Genomic DNA, 22,169 nt, shown 5'->3' with positions numbered 1-22,169 from the left:
AATACTGCAAATGTGCTCAGGTTTGTATGGTGAGGGGAAAGGCTTATCTCCCATTTCACCTCAACAGCCTTGTCTGCATAGTTTGTATATAAGAGGGATAAAATAAAATTTCAGGTTTAGCACAGGGGAAGGAAATGCCACAGCAGGCAGTGTTGATATGAAGATCCCTCACCAAACTATCCAGTTCTAGAGAACAATGGCAACAGAAAGTTTTTAGTGTTGGTTTCTTCTCACAGGTAACAATTGACCAGAGGAAATATCCACAATCAGCACCAGGGAATGATTCAATTGAGTATTAGGAACAGTCTCTTTGCAGAATCAGTAATCAGCATTGGGACAGGCTGCCCAGGGCAGTGGTGGAATTTCCAGCTCTGGAGTACTTCAAAGCCATCTGGATGTGGCATTTAGGGACTTGGTTTAGTGGTGGATGTGGCAGTGCTGGGGCAATGGTTGCACTCAATGAGCTTGAAGGGCCTTTCCAACATCACTAATTCTATGACTCTCTGATACCTGGGAGACAAAGCTGTCCCTGAGCCAGGCAGGCCCCCTAGTAACTCTTCTACCCACAAGTACATGGACCCACACATGCAGTGAAGCATTCAAATGCCAGCACCTGAGCTTTGCTTTGCAAACAGAGAGAGGCCCCTGCCTTTCATGGACCAGAGAATTGCCATCCCAGACTGAGATGGGCAGAGAGGCCAGGACATTCTGCATACTCCCATGGGAAAAAAATGTGGTCATTTCCATAGCAATGGCACCTTTCCACCGGTCACCCAGCCCAAAATGTAAACACCTTCCTCCTGCTGCCTCTGCTGGGATGGCTTGTAGAGCAGCACAGTCACAGCAGGGAGAGCTGTGGTGCTCATAAAGGACAAGGAAGAGCAACAAAAGCAGCTCCTATGGATCACAATGGCCGTGTCCACTCAAGAGTTACATCCCATAACACACCTCTGCCCATGAAGCTGTGGCTGCCAGGGACAAGGGAAATCTGGGACTGGCAGGAGCAGCACAGGGATTCTAATTCTCCAGAGGGAGCATCTGCAGGGCAGCCCCAGCACAGGCAGCCCAGCCAGGCTGGCCCAGCAGGCAGTGGCAGGCTCAGCGTCCCCAAAGCACGGCCAGGCAGGAGCATCCCCAGGGACACAGGCGCTGCTCAGCCCCAGCTCCATGCCCAGGGCCTTCTGCTGCCACCAAGGCAGTGGCAGCCCCAGGGCCAGCAGGCACAGCAGCCCTGCAGCAGCAGCAGGACACACAGACACGGCCCAGCCCTGCAATGCCAAAGTGCTCGTCTTTATTCAAGGCGGGAAAAGCAGCCCCTGCCCCAAAGACACCGGGGCTGGCACCACAGGGCTCCAGCCCAGCAGCACCCAGCAGGAGCAGCTGCCACTGCTGCTGCCAGCCCAGCTGGGCACGGCACAGCCACTGAGGCCAGGGGACATCAGCACATGGGGACATCAGCAGATCGGGACATCAGCAGGTGGGTCCAGCAGCCTGAAGCGAGGGCCATGTCTCCTGCTTGGCAATCTCAGGGTTTCATCCCCAGCGACTGTAAGAATAAACAGACAAGCACATCACCAGGTATAACATTTTTTGCCATTCTTTCCCCTGCCCTGCAATGCCCAGGGTGAGGTGCAGCAGAGTCAGGCTCAGGGCAGGTGAGGTGCAGTCCTTAGTGCAGCCAGGTTGGGCCTGGGCTATCTCAGTGCTGGCAGCCCTGGCTCCAGGGTTGTGCAGATGCAGCAAGTTTGGGATCATGTCCTCAGTGCTGGCCATGGACAGGGAATGTTTCTCTCTTTGGTGGCTTTGGTCAGTCCCCTGCAGAACGTGAATGAGCCCTCTGGGACTGGGGGAGAGTGGGGAGGCCCTGGCTGACCTGGAGCTGTTGCTGCCTCTCTCAGGGTATCTCAAAGCACCTTGCGTTCCCTCCCCTCCTTTCTGCCTTCAGTCCTCAGGGGCACCAAGCCTCTAGCCACTCAAGGGCCCTTAAACACCTTCTTCCAATACAGCAGCTTTTGTAATTCCAAAACTTACTTTTTGCAGCAAAAGAAGAATGTGGAACATCTTCCTATAATGACAAAGGGGAACCTGCACTTCACAAAGCCACAGTAGCCATTTTCTCGCTGACATTGTTCCCTGTTTGTTGGCTCCAAGGAGGATCCTGCTCAGTGAAAGAGGGCCAAGTGAGTGTGGTATAAATGTCAAAAAAGTGTCTGGTTCCAGAGCAGCTGCTGCTGGCTCTGAGTCCCAATCATGTGTGGGAACTGAACACCAAAACCAACATCGTAAACTCTCCAATCAACAGCTCATTTTTCTACAGCAACATGTCTGTAGGGGGAAAGACAGAGGGAAACATCAGCAGGATGTACAGGACTTGCTGTGCTGGATCCTCAGCTGCCCAGACCTGCCTCATATCAAGTCCCTCCCAAACGTCAAAAATACCAGAGAATTCCGGTCACATACCAGGACCTGAAAAACCTCTCAGGTGGGGGTCCCCACCTCAGTCATGTCCCCTCTGTCCCTCTCACCTGCAGCACTGTGCACCAGCAGGAGGAACAAAGGGAAGAGCAGGTAGAGGATCCTCATGGCTGATGCCTGTCCTGGGTCTTCTTGGGGCTGCAGAGGGAACACACCAAGAAGCAAAGCAGGGTCAAGGATTGAGGGGAATCTTTGTGCCTGGAGAGGCCAAGCTAAATGAGGTCTTATCCAATGCTGCCCATTGCCCAAGCCAGCCCAAAGCTTGCTGCACAAACACCCTGCACAATCCCCTGAGGTCAGGAAAGTCTTCCCAGCTCTGCTGGCAAATATCCATCCCCAACTCCAGAGCATTCCCAGGATTCCCAGCCAGCCCAGTCCCCATCCCTGTGCTGCACTGACCCAGGGAGGAGCAAGAGGGCAGGGAAGGGTCTTGGTGGGCTGGAAGTGAGTCCCCAGTGACCTACCTGAGAAAGGTGTTGGTTCAGAGCACACCAAGGTCTGTCTGTAACAAAGCAAGCTGGAATGTCTTGTGTGAAGAGTCCAGCTCAGGGAGTGTCCCTGTGCCCCAAGCACGCCGGTTTTTCCCCATTTCCAGTGGGTGGGGCTGGCACAAGTGGCCTGGGCCAAGGCGGGAGGGCCCCATGGCTGTGGGGGTGCTGGGGCTGGCCCTGCTCCCTCCCTGCTGCGGGGCCAGAGGCTGAGGGGCCTCCTGGGGCTGTTGCAATCAATGGCACCGTTGTCCCCATGCAACACCTCTTGTGACACCCGCGGCACAGCGGCTCCGGGCTGTGGGGCCAGCAGGGAAATCCTTGGGATGGGCAGAGGAACTGGTGGGTGCAGGCACAGGAATCAGGGCAGTCCTGGGGGATCAGAATCCTTCTTGCATGGGCTCACAGGATCAGTACTGTAATGTGTGGGGTGGAAAAGGACCTGAAAGATCATCTCCTTCCACCCCCTGCCATAGTGAGGGACACCTTCCACTATCCCAGGTTGCTCCAAGCCCCTTCTATCCTGGCCTTGGACAGTTCAGGGAGCCATGGACAGCCACAGCTTCTCTGGGCAACCTGTGCCAGTTATTCATCACCCTCACAGAGAAGTATTCCTTCCTAAAATATATCTAATGTAAACTATGTCAACGTGAAAACATGTCCTTCTCTCCTATCATTTGTGTTTCGTACTTGAATTGCACAACCAGATGGGGTGGGATGTGTCAATATTCGCAGTTTATGAAGGAAAAAAAATTGGAAAATTCAAGAACATCTTAATATATAACAGGTCTGTGCATCTGCCATGTCAGGGGGTTAAGGAGGGTTGTCTCTAGTGGCTGTTCTGATAAACTCAGAGGAACACCAGGATAGATGACAAGTTCTGTAAACCAGGTGGTCCAACAAAACTGTGCCTCCTTCTAATGCCAACCAAGGTGAAGAAATACAAGCTGGAGGCAGCCATCACTTGTGAATCCAGCGAGTTTGATGGCAGCCATGCCACTGGGAGAAGTGACAGTCCTTGCCAGGCAGGAGAGTCTGTGCCATGTGCCCAAGTTGGCACCTCCTTCTCCAGGGATTTGGCAGAGCAATCTGGTCCCCCCAAGCGGAGCAGATATCCTGGGGATTTGCAAGTGGAACCCAGTGTCTCAACTTTTTCTGCTTCACAACCCTGAGATGTGAAGTGACAGTGACAAGGCGACAATCATAAAAAATGCAGGAGAGGGATTCTGGATGCTCAGCAGAAGCAGAGGTGCCACTTGCACTCATTACTGGTGGTGGGTTCACTGGGAATGTTCCATGAAGAGACTCAGAAAATGTTCCATTCTATGTCAGAGCAGCAGATTGGTGCTGGTTTCCAGTGAGCAGGGTCTGTGTGTGTGTCCCTGCATGTGCCCCAATGTCCCTGCATGTGTCCCTGGATGTGTCCAGCAAACCACAACACCGCAGGGTTCTTACACAAGGCAGGATGACACAAGGCCCTGTGTTTGGAATCCTTGTCAGAGGTGTCAGAAGAGGAAACCAAAGCCTCATTTTCTCTGGTGCAGGAGCCAAAAGAGGGAAAGGAACTTTTGGGCTACTGGTGACTCCAGCCTGGCCTCTGTGCTCTTCCCCTCCTGATGCTGCAAGAAGCAGCAGGACAAATAGTCATTTGTATCATCCAATGTATGGAAAGATGGAGGATTGAAATGTTGCTTCTGTGAAACTGTGCTGTGGATACTGAGTATTCCATATAGACATATTACTGATGAAAGAAGACAAAGGAAACCTTTTGGTTCAGGTAATTATTTACCCCTATCAAGCTCAGGATTCACCTGTCTATGATGTCTTCCATGACATCCCCCACACCATATCATTATTAAGGAATGGCTCCTGCTCCAGGTTTTACAGTTGGGACAGGATCTGGGACCTTGTAAGAATGCTGAGGCTATTTTAGCTATGAGGCTTTTCCACTATGTCCATAGTTCCCAGTCCATGTATTTCTGACATAGAAGTTGTGTCTGGAGAACAGGCTGATATTGGGCCCTATAAACAGCAGGACAATGTTCCTGTTCCCCCAGAGGGGGCATCTGCAGGGCAGCCTCAGCACAGGCAGCCCAGCCAGGCTGGCCCTGCAGGCAGTGCCAGGCTCAGCGTCCCCAAAGCACGGCCAGGCAGGAGCATCCCCAGGGACACAGGCGCTGCTCAGCCCCAGCTCCATGCCCAGGGCCTTCTGCTGCCACCAAGGCAGGGGCAGCCCCAGGGCCAGCAGGCACAGCAGCCCTGCAGCAGCAGCAGGACACACAGACACGGCCCAGCCCTGCAATGCCAAAGTGCTCGTCTTTATTCAAGGCAGGAAAAGCAGCCCCTGCCCCAAAGACACCGGGGCTGGCACCACAGGGCTCCAGCCCAGCAGCACCCAGCAGGAGCAGCTGCCACTGCTGCTGCCAGCCCAGCTGGGCACGGCACAGCCACCGAGGCCAGGAGACATCAGGAGGTGACTTTCCAGAGGAGAAGTGAGGGGGAGGTTCTTCTTTGGAATGTCAGGTTCTCATTCCCAGATCCTGCTGAAAGAAAGTAAACAAGCACATCATCTGGTGTCAAATTTCCCTGCCACTCTGTCCCCTGCCCTGCAATGCCCAGGGTGAGGTGCAGCAGAGTCAGGCTCAGGGCAGGTGAGGTGCCGTCCTTAGTGCAGCCAGGTTGGGCCTGGGCTATCTCAGTGCTGGCAGCCCTGGCTCCAGGGCTGTGCAGTTGCAGCAAAACCTGGATCATGTCCTCAGTGCTGCCCAAGGACAGGGAATATTTCCCTCTTTGGTGGCTTTGTTGAGTCCTCCGGAGAGCCTGGTTGAGGCCCTGGGCACTGGGGGAGAGTGGGGAGTCCGTGGCTGACCTGGGGCTGCTGCAGGCCCACTGAGGGGAGATCAAACCCTCAAGGACTATTCTCTCCCTCCCTGAGCATCTCTCTCAAAGCCTAAATGCTGCAGAGTATTTATCATGAGGTGTCTATTGCCTGTGTCAGGTTTAGGTACAAAATCACGAATGGGATGGGACTTCTGAGGAACGCCTCTCGAGCTGTTTTATTTTCCAGCGTCAGTCCCATTGCATTGTCATGACTGTGGGAAGATGCCAGCAGCTTATGTCCTCAGCAGCAGACAAAGAACTCAGTATAACAACTCACTTAAGTGTTTTCTGACCAATCACACAAAGCAAAAGCATATTGACAGTAGTTTTTTCCAACCACTATAAGCACATATGTCTTTGGTTAAAACAATGCTTGTTTATTTTGAATACTATACCTGCTTGAAAGCCTGAAAACACAATGCCCAGAGCTCCATTATTAAGCTGAAAGCTTCCTAATATCTTGCTCAATATACTTTTCTCTAGCTTAGGATGTTATTCCAGACAAGAGCAAATACACAGACCATTATATTATTTGTCCTAACTAATTCTAATATAACTTTTCAGCTGAGAACTCTTACAGCAACTTCTTAGGGCTACATTTTAGTTCTGCTGTTCCTGAGGACAGCCTTTTTCAGATTTCCCAAAAGCCTCGAATTTCAAGGATTCCCACATAGTCAAGAAAGAATTTAGTAACAGAGATTTCTGAGGAAAAAAGAGGAAAATATTATTTCAGCCAAAGATCTGGGCCTTACCTTCTGCAGCACACAAGGCTTGCTGAACATCTTCCCACTAAACGTGTACCACGAAAACAAGAACGTCTATAGCAGAATCCTCGTCGTCTCCTGCATGCATCTGCATTTCCTGTTCCCATGGGGACAGACACATGGAACAATTAAAGGAATATTCTGAGAAGTCAGGCTGTGGTTATAGACAGGCTGATGCTCCCTGGTGCTGGTGCATTTAAGGCCAAGAGAAGGGCTCAGGCCCAATCCCCCCACAGCCACATCTCCAATTGAAATGTATCTTACCTGAAAGGTCCCTGTCCCCTTAAACTGCAGGCGCAGCACAGCACAGAGTAGAAAGGAGCAGCAGGAGGTTGAGGAATAGCTGCGCAGTCTTCCAGCTGTGTTCCCACCTCTGCCTGGACCAGCAGAACTGGCAGGCAGGCATTTGTCAACTACTAAATCCCTGACTTACAGAATAAACCAGGGTTCTGTTTCTATGGGTTCTCTCCACCCCAAATCAGTATCCATCTGGAAACTCACTCAAGAAAACCCTTTCACCTCAATTCCCAGTTACCTTCTCATCATTCCCACAAACATGGACACTTCCAGGGACACTGAATTCCCCCTGGAGCAGGCTTACACTTCCCACAATTTTCCCCTCTTCCCCTCTCACCTTCAGCACCCTGGACCAACAGGAGGATCAGAGGGAGGAACAGGAACAGGGTCTTCATGGCTGCTGATCCTCCTGGGTCTTCACAGAGCTGCAAAGGGGACACCAAGGCAATGGGGGCAGGCAGGACCCTGAGTGGGCAGGAATCCAGAGAGAGAACCCAGACTCACCTGCCTGGAGAAGGTCTGGGTGTTGAGGCAGCAGCAAAGGCAAGAGGAATGGCTGTGTGCAGATGGCCTTGGGGCCAGGCAATGCTGCAGTGGCCCAAGCAGGCTGGGTTTATAGCAGTGCTGGTGGGTGGGACAGGCCCCAGGTGCTGCTGGCACAAGTGGCCTGGGCCAAGGCGGGAGTGCCCCATGGCTGTGGGGGTGCTGGGGCTGGCCCTGCTCCCTCCCTGCTGCAGGGCCAGAGGCTGAGGGGCCTCCTGGGGCTGTTGCAATCAATGGCACCGTTGTCCCCATGCAACACCTCTTGTGACACCCGCGGCACAGCGGCACCGGGCTGGGCACGAGAGGGATGGGATGGACAAGAGAGGTGGGTTGGTGTTGGGAAGAGTAGAAATGAGGAAATGCTTTCCCTCCTTGTGGTCTCCCATTTTATCTCTCTTATATTCAGAGTGGGATGTGGAAGATCTGACTGAATATTGCAATCGTGCTCAGCTTTGTACAGTGAGGGGAAAGTTTTCCCACTCATTTCACACCAACAGCTCTTTTGGGGAGTTTCGAAATGAGACAAAGAAAATAAAATTTCCTGCATGCCCACTTGGCCTTTACTTCCCCCCGTGTGCTCTTGGGAAACCCTGAGGTGGTTTTCCACACCACCATCAGTGTGGCTCCAGATGTTCTGGACCAAGGAGCCCCTGGGCTGGGGGAGCAGCACTTGAGTGCAGAGGGAAAGGGAGCTTGAGGGAACAGCCCCAGTGTCAGTGCCAGGACAGGCAAGCAGAGCTGAAGGAAAAGCCAAGGCAGGCAGAGATATTCTGAACATCCTTCACTAAATCTCACACTTCTGGAAAGCAATGGCATTAAAAATATTTTTGAGGTCAGTCTCTTATCCCAGATTACATGGAGCAGAGGAAATGGTCTCAAATAGCAGAAGGGAAGGATTAGACTGGGTATTAGTAATAATTTCTTTGCAGAAACGGTGATGGTTGTTTGGGACATGATGTTCAGAGCAGTGGTGGTGTCACCGTTCCTGCAGGAAATTTCAAAGCTCTGTGGATGTGGCACTTGTGCCCATGTTTTAGTATTTGTGTTGGAGTTCCTTGGGGAATGGTTGGACCCAATATTCTCAAAGGACTTTTCCAACATCAGAAAAATTATGGGTGTGATTCTTGAGAGGGAAAGTCTCCAGTGAACCAGGCAGGGTCCCCAGCTGCTCCCAACCAAGCCCTGCAGCAGCAGCACCAGGACACACAGACACGGCCCAGCCCTGCAATGCCAAAGTGCTCGTCTTTATTCAAGGCAGGAAAAGCAGCCCCTGCCCCAAGGACACCGGGGCTGGCACCACAGGGCTCCAGCCCAGCAGCACCCAGCAGGAGCAGCTGCCACTGCTGCTGCCAGCCCAGCTGGGCATGGCACAGCCACCGAGGCCAGGGGACATCAGCACATGGGGACATCAGCACATGGGGACATCAGCACTTGGGGACATCAGCAGATGAGTCCAGCAGCCAGAAGCATGGGGGACGTTCTTCTCAAGAATTTTCAGAGTCTTATCCCCAGATTCTGCAGAAAGAATGGAAACCAGCGTATCAGCTGGTGTCACATTTCCCTGCCAGTCTCTCCCCTGCCCTGCAATGCCCAGGGTGAGGTGCAGCAGAGTCAGGCTCAGTTGAGGTGAGGTGCAGTCCTTAGTGCAGCCAGGTTGGGCCTGGGCTATCTCAGTGCTGGCAGCCCTGGCTCCAGGGCTGTGCAGATGCAGCAATGTGGGGATCATGTCCTCAGAGCTGCCCAACGATAGGGAATGTTTCCCTCTTTTGTCACTTTGGTCAGTCCTCTGGAAATCCTGAAGGACACCTGGGCACTGGGGGAGAGTGGGGAGGCCCTGGCTGATCTGGGGCTGCTGCAGCTCTTCTCAGGGTATCTCCAAGCACCTTCCCTTCCCTCCCTTCTGCTCTGCCTTGAATCTTCAAGGGTGCCCTGAGCCTTTAGCTACTTGAGGGCCCTTAAATAGCTTCTGCCATGACAACAACTTTTGTAATCCAAAACTTACTTTTTGCAGCAAAAGTAAAACCTGGAACATTTTCCCGCGATGCCATAGGGGAATTTGCAGTTCAGAAGTGAGCAGTATCCCTTTTCTTTCTTACATTGTTTCTCATTAGTTGGACCCAAGGTGGATCCTGCACAAAAAGGAAAGAGGTCAAAGGGAGTGTGGCATAAATGTCAAAAATATGTCTGGTTCCAGTGCAGCTGCTGCTGGCTCTGAGTCCCAGTCTTGTATGGGAACTGAACGCCAAACCCAACATCGTAAACTCTCCAGTCAGAATTCATTTTTTCTACAGCAACATGTGCATGTGGGGAAAGACAGAGAGACGGAAAAAACAGCAGGATCTACAGGACTTGCTGCGCTGGATCCTCGGCTGCCCAGACCTTTGTCACAGCAAGTCCCTCCCAAATGTTATAAATACCTGAGGATTTTGGTCACTTACCAGGACCTGAAAACCCCTCAGGTTAGGGTCCCCACCTCAGCCATCTCCCCTCTGTCCCTCTCACCTGCAGCACTGTGCACCAGCAGGAGGAACAAGGGCAAGAGCAGGTAGAGGATCCTCATGGCTGATGCCTGTCCTGGGTCTTCTTGTGGCTGCAGAGGGAACACACCAAGAAGCAAAGCAGGGTCAAGGATTGAGGGGAATCCTTGTGCCTGGAGAGGCCAAGCTAAATGAGGTCTTATCCAATGCACTCCATCCCCCAAGCCAGCCCAAAGCTTGCTGCTCAAACACACTGCACAATCCCCTTTGCTTTCCAAAAGTGTGAAAAGTCTTCCCAGTTCTGCTGGCAAATATCCATCCCCAGCTCCAGAGCATTCCCAGGATTCCCAGCCAGCCCAGTCCCCATCCCTGTGCTGCACTGACCCAGGAAGGAGCAAGAGGGCAGGGAAGGGTCTTGGTGGCTGGAAGTGAGTCCCCAGTGACCTACCTGAGAAAGGTGTTGTTTCAGAGCACACCAAGGTCTGTCTGTAACAAAGCAAGCTGGAATGTCTTGTGTGAAGAGTCCAGCTCAGGGAGTGTCCCTGTGCCCCAAACACGCCATTTTTTCCCATTTTCCAGTGGGTGGGGCTGGCACAAGTGGCCTGGGCCAAGGCGGGAGGGCCCCATGGCTGTGGGGGTGCTGGGGCTGGCCCTGCTCCCTCCCTGCTGCGGGGCCAGAGGCTGAGGGGCCTCCTGGGGCTGTTGCAATCAATGGCACCGTTGTCCCCATGCAACACCTCTTGTGACACCCACGGCACAGCGGCACCGGGCTGTGGGGCCAGCAGGGAAATCCTTGGGATGGGCAGAGGAACTGGTGGGTGCAGGCACAGGAACCAGGGCAGTCCTGGGGGAGCAGAATCCTTCTCTCACACAATCCCGTCTGGAATGGTTTGGGTGGGAAAGGACCTGAAAGACCATCTCCTTCCACCCCCTGCCATGGCGAGGGACAACTTCCACTATCCCAGGTTTCTCCAAGCCTTGTCTAATATGGCCTTGAACACTTCCAATGATGGAGTTGCCACAGCTTCTCTGGACAACCTGTGCCAGGGCCTCACCTTCCTTAGAGCCAAGAATTTCTTCCTAATATCCACTGTAACCCTGTCCTCTGTCAGTTGGAAAGTTTCTCCCTTTTAGTGTCGCTCCAGACCCTGGCCCAAAGTCCTTCTCCAGCTCTTTTGAATCTCCTTGATGGGGATTCAAGCTCTCCCCAACCCCTTCTCTTCTCCAGGCTTGACACCCCCAGATAACTCAATCTCTGAGGTTTATGTTTTGGTATGTATGAGTCTGCTTTTTGAGTAAGGTCGAAAATGAAAAACTCCTTTGGGCCTTCTGCTCCCTAACTCCATCAGTGGGCAGAGTTTTGCTACCAAAGAGTTTTGCTCATTGTCCTGAGACAAATATGAAATATTTGATATATTAAGGATGAATGTTGAATATTGAATAATAATGAAATATTAAGGATGTCATGTGTTTTGGCGAAAGACAGTTACAAGCTAGAGGGATTTTCTTAGGAAGTGGGAGGTGGATGAAGTTCCCCAGTGAAACAGGATGGTTGTAAATGCCAGTAAGCAGCAACCTGGTGTCTCTGCCAAGTGCTTCATACCCAGCTGGAAATTTGGAACTGGCCCGGGTGGCATCCTTGGATAGAGAAATCTTTACCAGTAGAACCAGAGCCTCTCGTTATGCACACACGTGTTCATGGATCATGATCATGGAGGCATTTTCCACAGAGGGTGAGGTCAGCCTCAGCAGAGGAAAGCCATTCCAACCTCCAGTTTTGTCCAGGTGGGTGGAGAGGAGAAGACCCCCAGCTCCCACCCATCTGATCCAGAGGGCCCCTTTGGGATGTCACCTGGACAGCTCCCCTGGGAAATCTATTTTACTCCAAGGTCCACAAAGGTGTCCTTGAGGTGCCCCCGTGGGATCATCCCAAGTGCTCATGAGGGCAGGGCAGTCCCTCACTGCCATGTGGTGGGATGGGGTGTGGAGCAGCACAGCTCCCAGCTCCTGGCAAGGAGGGTTGCACTGGGCCCAGGCCCTCCAGGTGGTGAATGAGGGGTTTTAACCATTCCTGTTTTCCCAAGAAAAGATTTCTGCACAGTAAGAAATAAGGGATTTTGGCATCTGAACACATTCTGACAAAGGGAAGCTGAGTTCTTTTAGCCAGCCTTTCTCTTGGCACTGTAGGTTAAGGGCTATGTAGAACTGGAGAGCTGTATGGCTCAGAAAAACTCAAATTAAGGGGCAGCTTGCACCATAAATTGTTGCCCTCTGGGGTTTTGTGTGTCAAACCCCAGGCAGAATCATGACACAAGTTTCAATGACCAATGCTAAACAACAATTTATTTAGAAGGAGGAATAGCAATGCAGAACACAATTGGATTTACTCTATATTTTAAAGCCTTTTGCATAGGTAGTGAAAGGAGTGTGAGGCTTTGCAGCAGGATCCAGTGGGTTTAGGAGTAAGGAGATTCCAATCAAATTTGTAGGCTTAGAAGAAATTTTCATTACTCTTCAATGAACGGCTCATCAACTTCTCTTACGTTCCATGGCCTGCAGAAAGGAAAAAAGAAGTCAAATTTTCTTTCTGCTTATATTCCCTCCCCACTCACTCTCAGCCCGTGCTTTTTTTCCTCCTGGACACAAATTTTTCCCAAAATAGTTCATGTCATTTTTAGTCATGTTGCGACATGCTCTATGCAATCATACCTGTGAGTAAGGAGACTGTTTCCCTATTGTTTAGGAAAAGCAGTCAATTAAATTGATATCCCCAGATCTTGAGGTGAGCTCATTCACTCCTGAGTAAAAACAGGAGGCTGTTTTTCACATGATAATTCAATTTTACAAAAAATTTTACAACAGAAACCTCACCCTGTGCCTGAGAGCATTCTCCAAATGCTTCTTGGGCAACATGTAACACTTGAGTCAACACAGAACACCTGACTGTGCTCATGGCATAATAGCTTTTTTTTTCCTTATAACCTCATGTAAATATTCAAGAACACCTTGGGGTTTAGGGGACAGGCAAACTATTTACTACTTCTCTGCTCATCCTGCAGATGAGCCTTGGTGAACTCACTGTTTGCAGCAGGAGCGGAACCCAAAGCAACTTCCAACTTTAACCAGGTGGAAGGGACAGCCTCCAAAATGACAGCTCCCTCCTCTGCAGAAAAGCATTTCCCTCCGGGGTGAAGACAAACCTGCAACAAGAACAAAACCTTTCCTTCCCCCTTGCTCTGCAGGGCAGGGAATTGCAGTGGAAGGGTTTCTCATTCCTTGAGCTATTTTTGTCACAACCTTGGCTGGTTTCTCTTTTTGTTTTCAAATTCCTTGAGCTGTCTTTGTCACAACCTTGGCTGTGGGCAGTGACGTTACAAAGCAGGTCTAGCACAAGCACTGGGCTGATTGATTAATTCCTGACTGGCTTCTAGCAATTTGGAACAGAAGTAGTTAAAACATGCTGGGGATTTTTCTTCAGGTGCACAAAAATCCCTTTCTAGCATCCCTTCCCCATCTTACCTGGAGAGACCTGGAGAACCAAGAAGAGGAGAGAAAAGAGCAGGCAAAGGGTCTTCATGGCTGAGGATGCGCTGTGGCACTGTTGGAAAAGGACCAAGGAAGATGTAAGAGACAGTCCCTGGGATTAATAACAATTACATTTATATTAATTTTATCTTCAAGTTTTCAAAAAAATCAGTAAATCCCTGACTATTGTGTGGGGCAAAATGTTTTCAGGACATGGGATCATTAAGTTACTTTAATAGTTTTGTTGCTCAAACTTTTTTTTTTCATTTTGCAAAACTTCCTTAGCCAGAACAGAATCATGGAATCCCAGAATGGTTTGGATTGGGAGGACCATTGAAATTCATCTTGTTCCAACCCCTGGGGCTGAAACACCTTCCACTAGACCAGGTTATTCAAAGTCCCATCCAACCTGGTCTTAAATTTTTCCATAACTTTATTTTTAGCTAAATTAATTTATCTAGTAAATAAGCACATAAAGCAAAATTAGGTGATAATAATAAAAATATTAAAAATTACAAACTTCAGGGAAAAAAAAGTTCATTTTGTAATGTTTAAATTTATCAAGAGGTCAATTTGCTCAGCATCTCCAGTCTTGGTCTACAGCAGCAGTTCTAGAATGGAAATGTACAATCAAATAAATTCCCATTTGAAAAGAAATTTTTAAAAGTACATATATGATACTTTCATTGGAAGAGTTTCAACTAATATTAGGATTAACTTTATAGGATAAGATAGTCTAGAAGGGTGCTTATGGATAAAGAAGTGGCAGTTAATGTTTCATATTAGGAATTAATAGGAATTAGGAATGTTCTGATCTGTCACAAATGACGGTCTCTTAAGCAAGGAATGGAAATGGCATTGTGTTGAAATGTCCTATTGCTGAGAACAGAATTGATAGAGGGTGAACCAAAACTGTTTCAAAATTAGTATTAGAAGTTTACACAAGCTTCTATATATTTGAAAATATCAGGAGAAATAAGGAGACAAAGTGAACAGTTCTGAAATTGAAATAAGGGTTTAACATAGAGATATAAATAAAAAATACAATAAATAAAATATGTATTATATACCATATATAAATATATAAATATATAAATAATATAACTATTATGCACTACAGAAATATTATATAACTATTTATAATATGTTTATATTCAAAGGCTATATATTTAATGGAAATGTATAGATATAGACATGTAGATTTCCACTGAGAGGTCACCAATTTCTCTGGACCACAGACCTCTCTAAAGCAACTTGAACCAATCAAACATTTATTTTTCCTAGCACTTAGGAGGCAGAAAAATGTATTAAAGCATTCTAGGTATTAGCATATATTTGAACCACTTATTTAACATGCTCAATTTTCTGAAATCTTAGTTTTACCATTTAAATTACGTACAAATTAAAGCTAATAACACAGAGGTTTGGGAGTTGGATTTTTGAGAAAAAAACCCAAAAGCTGACATTGAAAGAAACGAACTGAGACATTACCAGGTACCAGGTGAGCCCTGAAGCCAAACAAGGCTTGCTCTTGGACCCTTCCCTCCTGAAGACTTTGGCTCTGGCATTGGGATGCCCTTTTATAAGGTGAGTCCCAAAAGAGACTGACAAGGGCTTTCTCTTCTTAGCCATTAATTGAGCCAATCCAAAAATTGCTGGTTTTCTCCTGATGGTTTCTAATCCAACCAGAAACCAGCTGCTTTTCATTTCTCAATGATAAAATAGGGTTTGAGCTTTTTTCCTGGAAAATCCCATGTTTTTCATGCAATACCTCTTGTGACACTCCAGTTTGTGTAAGATACGTTAACCCACCATGGTATGTCTCAAACATCTTGCACATAGGTTGAACTGTCCCTGCCTAGGAGCAACGTAAAACCTTGCAAAGATAAAGCATCTGTGTGTTCCCTGCAATCCCAGTTCATTTTCTGTTCCATAAATACAGAATATAAGAGCACAGAATGGATATATGGAACTAAAACAAATGTCCATTGGCTTCCTGGCCAGTGGCCACTGGAGATGACAGAGTGAAGCAAGATGTACCCAATTAAAGTGAATACATTATGGTTATGTCCCTGGACACCCTTCCAGCTGGTGGAAAATATGTAAATTTAGGCAAATGCAGTGGTAGAAGATGTCTTTGGGCCCTTGGGCCCCAGAACTCTTGCTTTGGGCTTGAGTTTTTCGCCCAGGACTCTGGTTGATTTTTTTGATTCTTCTGCCTTCCACAGGGCCTTCAGCTGATCATTCTAAAACCAGATTACGTCTTAGATGAGCATTCAGGTTTTGGTTATCGGCTCTCAGTCTGCCAGCTGTTGACCTCTGCTTCTTCTTTTCTGCCGTGGGAAGCAGCACTCAGCTTCTGCATGGATGGAGCACCTCTGCTGTGAAGAGATGGAGAGAGCTGGGGCTGTTCATCCTGGAAAAGAGAAGGCTCCAGAGCGACCTTAGACTCCATGTTAGTATCTAAAGTAGTATCTAAAGGGGTATTATGAAAAGGAGGGAGAGGGATTTTTTTATAAGGAAAAAAAGTTACAAGACAGGGGGAAATGGTTTTAATCTGACAAAAGCAGGTTTGCATTAGATGTTAAGAAGAAATTGTTCCCTGTGAGGGTGGTGAGGCCCTGGCACTGCCCAGATAAGCAGTGACTGCCCCATCCCTGGAAGTGTTCAAAACCAGGTTGGATGGAGCTTGGAGCAATGTGAGATGGTGGAAGGTGTCCCTGTCTGCATTGGGGAGGTTGGAATGAAATAGTCTTTAAGGTCTCTTAGAATCTAAACCATGCTATGTTTCTATGATTCTAGGATATGAAATGCTTTCTCAGATCATATTTTACTTTAAACCTCCATTCAATCAGAAAAAAAATATTGTTCATGCAGTATTTTAAAATAATACATGAAGCACATCATAATAGGTAATGATACATTTGCTAATTTGAATGAATGGTGTTTCTAATTGACCAAGATCTCTGTAAATTACATCATATCTTACAGACACTTCAATGCCATTTACAGAGGTCTTGGTCAATTGGAGGTCTTGGTCAACTAGTGTCTAAAGGTAATACCAAAATTAAACTGAAATATTTCCATTGCTGACTGGCAGTTTACCTCCTATTCATGTAATTTTTTCATTACTTTGATATGAAGTTCTTAAGTAGAACCATAGAATAGTCTGAATTTGAAGGGACTTTTGAAAGGTGAATAAGTCCAAGATCTCTGCAATGAGCAGGGACATCTTCAACTGGATCAGGTCACCCCGAGCTAGCTCAGAGCCCTGTCCAAGTAAACACGTGCACAGGAGTGTATAGAAATTACCTATAAGCATGTGAAAACATGACTACAAACCATTTCCCTTACAAGCATACCCTGTCACATCTTTCTATTCTCTAGATAATTTCGTATGTGAACTGTTTCTGCAATAGGAAAAAATGGTAATTGGATTTCTGGTGTGTCTGCCAACATCTGGCCACAAAACTGAAAAATGGGGAGAATAAGATTGCAAAAGTTGCAGTTGCTTCACCTCTTGCCAAGTGTTGGTGGTTAACTTGCCAACTGTTACTCTTACCCAACACAATTCCTCAAGGAAACAAAGGTGCATCATTAATTTTTATGGTCTGTAAGATTTTATGTGCAAGTACTCTCAAGGGCTTGGCTTTAACACTGGGAATTCTTGGCCCTGTTTAATATAAATTTCACATGGTCACAGTCCCATCCAGGCCATCAGAGAAACTCTGCCTGGACAAGGGGAAGGGAGAAGCAGAGGAGGGGTGGAGCACCTTTGGCAGAACTCAGAAAGATTTTTGGGTTGTGGCTCTTAGGGTGGGCAAATTTTTCATCCCCATCCTCAGCTCCTGTTCTTTTGAGCAAGAGGCAAACAAACACTTTCAATTATTATGGTGGGGTCAGCATTTTGTGCAATAATCCAGTGCTGAGGAGCTGCTGCGCCTGAAGCAGGTGGGATATATTTCAAAGGGAAATGTCCTCAAAGGAGTCTGCATAGTGTCTGGAGCAGAAATGTCTTTCACCTTTTTAAAATCACGATGTTTGAGTGATTTTACCAAGTTCACCTTCCAGAGAAGATAGAGGATCTTATCTCCACCTTAGGAGTTTGTATCTAGCACAGAGGATGAAGCAATTGGAGCAAAAAGGAGAACCTCAAACTCTGCTCCTAACAGTTTTCTCTTGAAAATGAAAAAGGAAATATTAGGCACGTTTTTCACTAGTGTTACCTTTAATTAAAGTGCTTCAAAATGTTCACAAAATGCATTTAATCAAGCTCAATATTTCATTGATTATGCAGTTATCTTGAGTAAATGATGAGATTAACATCTGCATGAACAATTCTGGCTCCATCTTTTGACATGACAGCTAATTAAAAGTACTGGGGTACACGCAGAGTCCCCTTTCTTTTTTGAGAACCACGATATGACTGGCAGTGATATGTGTGTGATCAAAGCTCCTTGGCATAGGCCAGGTACCCCAAAGTTTCTCAAATTCAAAGAACTTTTGTAAACCAAATGAAATTTTCTAGAGAAAAATGGCAGGAGTAATCTCACCAAATTTCAGATATTCTAAAAGGAAATATCCAAGTACCAACTATTTTCACTGCTCTTCCTTTATGGATAATGGAAAGAGACTGTTCTACAGACTTTTAATAGACATTTGCAAAAAGATTGTTAGAAATAAAACATAGAAGTAACAGTAGGGATAGAAGAAACCCAGAAACTTTGCAGGAGGTGGTATTTTGCAACAAGAGCCATGAGCACTAATTCTGCAGAACAACATAAGTGGCAGCTGTGTCTCTCACAGAGCCAGAATTTGCTCTTCAGAGGGTTTTTGAAAATACATTGTCACCTCTCCAAATCCACCCAGAAAGTCATTAGGAGTCCAAACCATCCAAGTTTGGTAACACATTTCACTGGGCACTGTTGTGACTGTTCAGCAACTGCTTTTGAAGAGATAACAACCAAATCACTGCATTGAACACCCATAAGTCTGGGGAATATATTTTTTTACTCTTTCCCTTTTTTAATACTTTCCCCCCCCTGTTTTGTGTTGCTGATAGGATTCCAAATGTTCCTGGTTTTCCTTTGCATAAGGTCCACTCAGAAAATTTCCCAGATGCCTCCAGGCCTTCTGAAGGAAACATCTGGAGGTGTCTTGGCTTTATCTACACTGCTGGACCATGAGGGCAAGGAAAAGAGACAGAAGCACACATTCCAGCCTGTATTTTGTTTCTTGCAATGAGAAAGGAAGGATCACTTTGCAACTGCAATGACTGCTCCTTTTGGTATTGAGAGCCCCTTATTTGTTTAATTGCAGAGTGGTTTGGGTTGGAAGGGACCTTAAAAATCATCTCAACCCAAGAGCAAGGATACCTTTCACTATCCCAGGTTGCTCCAAGCCCTGTCCAGCCTGGCCTTGGACACTTTTAGGAATGGAACAGCCAGAGCTTCTCTGAGAAACCAGTGCCAGGACCTTACCACCCTCACTGGGAAAATGTTTCCCTCTTTCCCTACAAAGAATCACCAGAAGCTCAACCACATGAATGCCACCATAACTGATTTTATTAAAGGAAAGGAAAGAAATAGTTTCCACAGTGTTGCCTGCTTCATATTTGTGGTGTTTGCTTCACTGCAATGGAGGATTGTGACAGCTTTTCATTGGAGCAGGAGCTGGTGCCACCAGGAGCGATGGGATCAGGGTGACTCCCAGGAACATTCCAATGGAAGCAGGAAGGATTTCCAAGGTGAATCCAGGGACTCTTCAGCTACTCCACCCCCTGTATGAAGAAGAGAGAGTCTCACTACCCACCTGTAGGTTTTCTGCAGAGATGTTCTCTTCGTCTCATGACATCAGAGCAGAGGCTGCCATGGGATGTGAATTCCCCCTCCATGCCAGCAGGTTTGGCACCAGAGAAGTGAGACAGGTGGAAGGAGCTGTGCCATGTTTCTCTGGAGAAAAAACAATGAGGATATGAGCCATTCCCATAGAGATTCCTGCATTTCTACTCACATTCTGCAGCAAGAATATCCATTGCTGCATGTTCCAATCCAGTAATAAGGGCGACGACAAATCCCTGGGAAGCAGCGTCCGTTTTGGATCAAACAAGAATTGTCTGGCCTAGGAAACACTTGTCCTGCACAGCACAAAGAGAAGAGTCATTTACCATGAAAGTGATCAAAAGAAAATACAGTCTTCTTCTTTACTCCCCTCTCTCCTTACCTACAACCCCTTGGAGCATCAGGAAGAGGACAGCCAGGAGCACATGAAGGATCCTCATGGCCACAGCTGGATGCGGATTCTTTACCTGCACTGAGCAGAGAGCACAAGGTTGAACAACACTGGACAGAGGATTCCCTCCTGACCAGGAGATGATGATTAAAAAATGTGCCTGGAAACACCAAAGCCAAAATTTTTGTCCAGTGGATTTGGACAAAGAACAGAGTGAAAACCTCATCCTTGGAGGTATTAGTAATTTCAAGGAATGCATCTCTAAAAAACCTGATCTAATCTAATTAGTACTACTTTAAGCACAGATTCAGACTAGAAGCTCCTGGATTAGCACAAAACCTAAGTTATTCTGGGTTTCTATGCTGTTTTGGTGCTGGTTTTCCTTTTTTTTTTTTTTTTCTTCTTTTAATTTTGGTATTACTGCAGTGAAAAAAAGATATCCCAGATCTCTTCAGCACCAGGCAAGCTACTCTTGTACCAGCATAGGCCCACAAATTATCCCCCTTGAAGTACAAAAGGATTCAAAGAATGAGCTAGTCTTAATCCTTAGGAAAGTCTAAAAACAGACATCTCTATCTTTTCAATATTAATTAAGGTAGCAACTCAAAATGTTACTGCATTCAGGCAAGACATGTGGCTCAAAATGCAAAGCTCAGCTGCTGTGCTGGCTGAGTGTCTGCTTCTGGAGTAAAACAGACATTTCTGTCTCTGATGTCTCAAGGGAAGGTTCCCAGGTCTCTGTTCCTCTTGGAGAGCAGCAAACCCAGTGCCCTCCTGGAACCCCTGCAAGCAACCAATTCATTGTTCTATGTATACACAGGAGGCACTTGCTGGACCAAAGAGAGGGAAGGGGTTAATCAAAGCAGAAACCTGAGACTGATGAAAGGAAAGGTTAATAAAAATGGAGAGGTGAGAGTGACTCTCCAGAACCAGGCTGAGTTACCCGAGGAGAAGGTGGAGGATCGCTGCCGCTTCTGTTCTCCTGTAGATACACCAAGACCCAAACACGGCTATAAAGAGTTGGGGATGAGCCAATGCAGTCACTGGCCAATGAAAAAAAAGCCTTTTCCAGCCTGTATTTTGTTTCTTCCAATGAGAAAGGAAGGCCCGGTTTGAAACTGCTTTCACCACAGAGCCCCTGATCTTTGTGCAACCCATCCCAGTTTGTGTAAGGCACGTTAAACCACAGGGTGATGTAAAATACTTGGGACATGCAGTGAGTGCTCCTGATCCTGAGGGCTCCTCAGCTGTAGAATCCCAGAATGGTTTGGTCTGGAAGGAACCTTCAAAATCATCCAGTTCCACCCCCTGCCATGGGCAGGGACACCTTCCATTATCCCAGGTTGCTCAGAGCCCTTTCCATCCCAGCCTTGAACACCATCAGCGATGGGGCAGCCACAGCTTCTCTGGACAACCTGTGCCAGGGCCTCACCACCCTCACTTGGAAACATTTCCTCTCCTTCCTTGGCAAATAATCACTGGCAATGTCACCAGCTTCTCCTGGTGATGGCTGTGATGCTTTACAGATCTTCTGGACCAAATCTTCTGGGCCAAGGAGCCAGGACAACCAGAAACCTTGATACCTAGGAGGGATCTCAAAATTACATAAGGAAGAGGACAAGGGTGGACTGTGGAAATCTATGTAGATTTTAAGAAATCTCAGTGCTAATAATGTCTTCCTCAAGGTATATCTACTTTACAGCTGCTTGAGTGTCCTGAAGGAAAAGGCAGCTCAGATGTTCACCTTCACGTTAGCAAAATTTAGGGTTTGTTCCCAGATGGGCCAACTCCACATGGGATAAATGTCAGCTTTACAATGCGGTAAGGGAAGCACAGATAAATATTACTGATGCTTTAGTGATATAAAACTCAATTTCTCCTCTCTGGATCCCAAGCAGCACTTTTATCCTCATATTTCCAGGGTTTTGGAAGCAGCTGGCAAGCCCTGTTTGCTTGTGCCTTCCCTGGGCTGAGGGGTCTTTGCTGTGGGAGAGGTGCAATTCCCAAAAGGAGCAGGGGCAGCTCACTCCACATCACTGCTCAAAATCCCCAGCAGCAGATGGGATTTCCAGGCAGGGTTTGGCCAAGTCAGACCTGGGCAGTTTTCCACAGGGCTGTCCAAGGTCAGTGCATGCACAGCAGCGCTGTTCCCACATGGATTTTGTGCCATTTTTTGCCCGGTGTGGAGGTGCTGTGAGGACAAACGTTGGGCAATCGTACCAAAGGTCTGTCATCCTTGCTGTCATTTGCACAGAGGACACTGGAGGAAGAGGATGGCAGAGAGAAGGTGAAGGATCCTCATTGCTTCAAGTGTCTGGGGACATCCCATTGTCACAGGTAAGCTGAGGTGACATGTGGACACACAGGGGTTAATCCAGTGCCCTTTACACCAGCTCCTACAGTGATTTAAGGTGCTCTGGGCTGGCTGAGATCTCCTCCTGGAATTCATGGAAAAGGGTCAGGAGAGAGGAGAGCAAGCCAGGGAGGAG

General features: G+C 47.6%; 2 protein-coding genes across 3 annotated transcripts in view; one reads left to right on the top strand and one right to left on the bottom strand.

The window, feature by feature from the left end:
- PAQR8 (progestin and adipoQ receptor family member 8) overlaps positions 1-21,782 on the top strand; it is a 169,141-nt gene extending 147,359 nt beyond the window's left edge. Inside the window, exon 3 of the transcript XR_008484050.1 lies at positions 21,773-21,782. The gene's annotated coding sequence lies outside the window, so the exon portion shown is untranslated. The remainder of the gene's footprint in view (positions 1-21,772) is intronic.
- Positions 1,513-6,698, bottom strand: LOC128947514 (antimicrobial peptide THP1-like). Of its 2 annotated transcripts, XM_054291795.1 has the most exons (4): positions 6,596-6,698; positions 2,526-2,613; positions 2,032-2,158; positions 1,513-1,546 (listed from the first exon to the last, which is right to left on the bottom strand). In XM_054291795.1, exons 1-4 carry the CDS (start codon positions 6,623-6,625, stop codon positions 1,534-1,536), a joined length of 258 nt encoding a protein of 85 aa, XP_054147770.1. In that variant the 5' UTR covers positions 6,626-6,698; the 3' UTR covers positions 1,513-1,533. The 2 variants fall into 2 exon arrangements, 1 of the variants encoding a protein (XP_054147770.1); XR_008484051.1 differs by lacking the exons at positions 1,513-1,546; positions 2,032-2,158; positions 2,526-2,613 and adding an exon at positions 5,452-5,506 and having other exon boundaries at positions 6,596-6,683.
- Positions 21,783-22,169: the final 387 nt, after the last annotated feature.

This window comes from Melozone crissalis, unplaced genomic scaffold, assembly GCF_028551555.1.
Source record: "Melozone crissalis strain CALT ecotype California unplaced genomic scaffold, PUWL_Pcris_2 ptg000106l_1, whole genome shotgun sequence".
Classification (NCBI taxonomy): Eukaryota; Metazoa; Chordata; class Aves; order Passeriformes; family Passerellidae; genus Melozone; species Melozone crissalis.
Note: the sequence above shows the minus strand (reverse complement) of the source record. Positions and strands in the feature narration are given on the sequence as shown.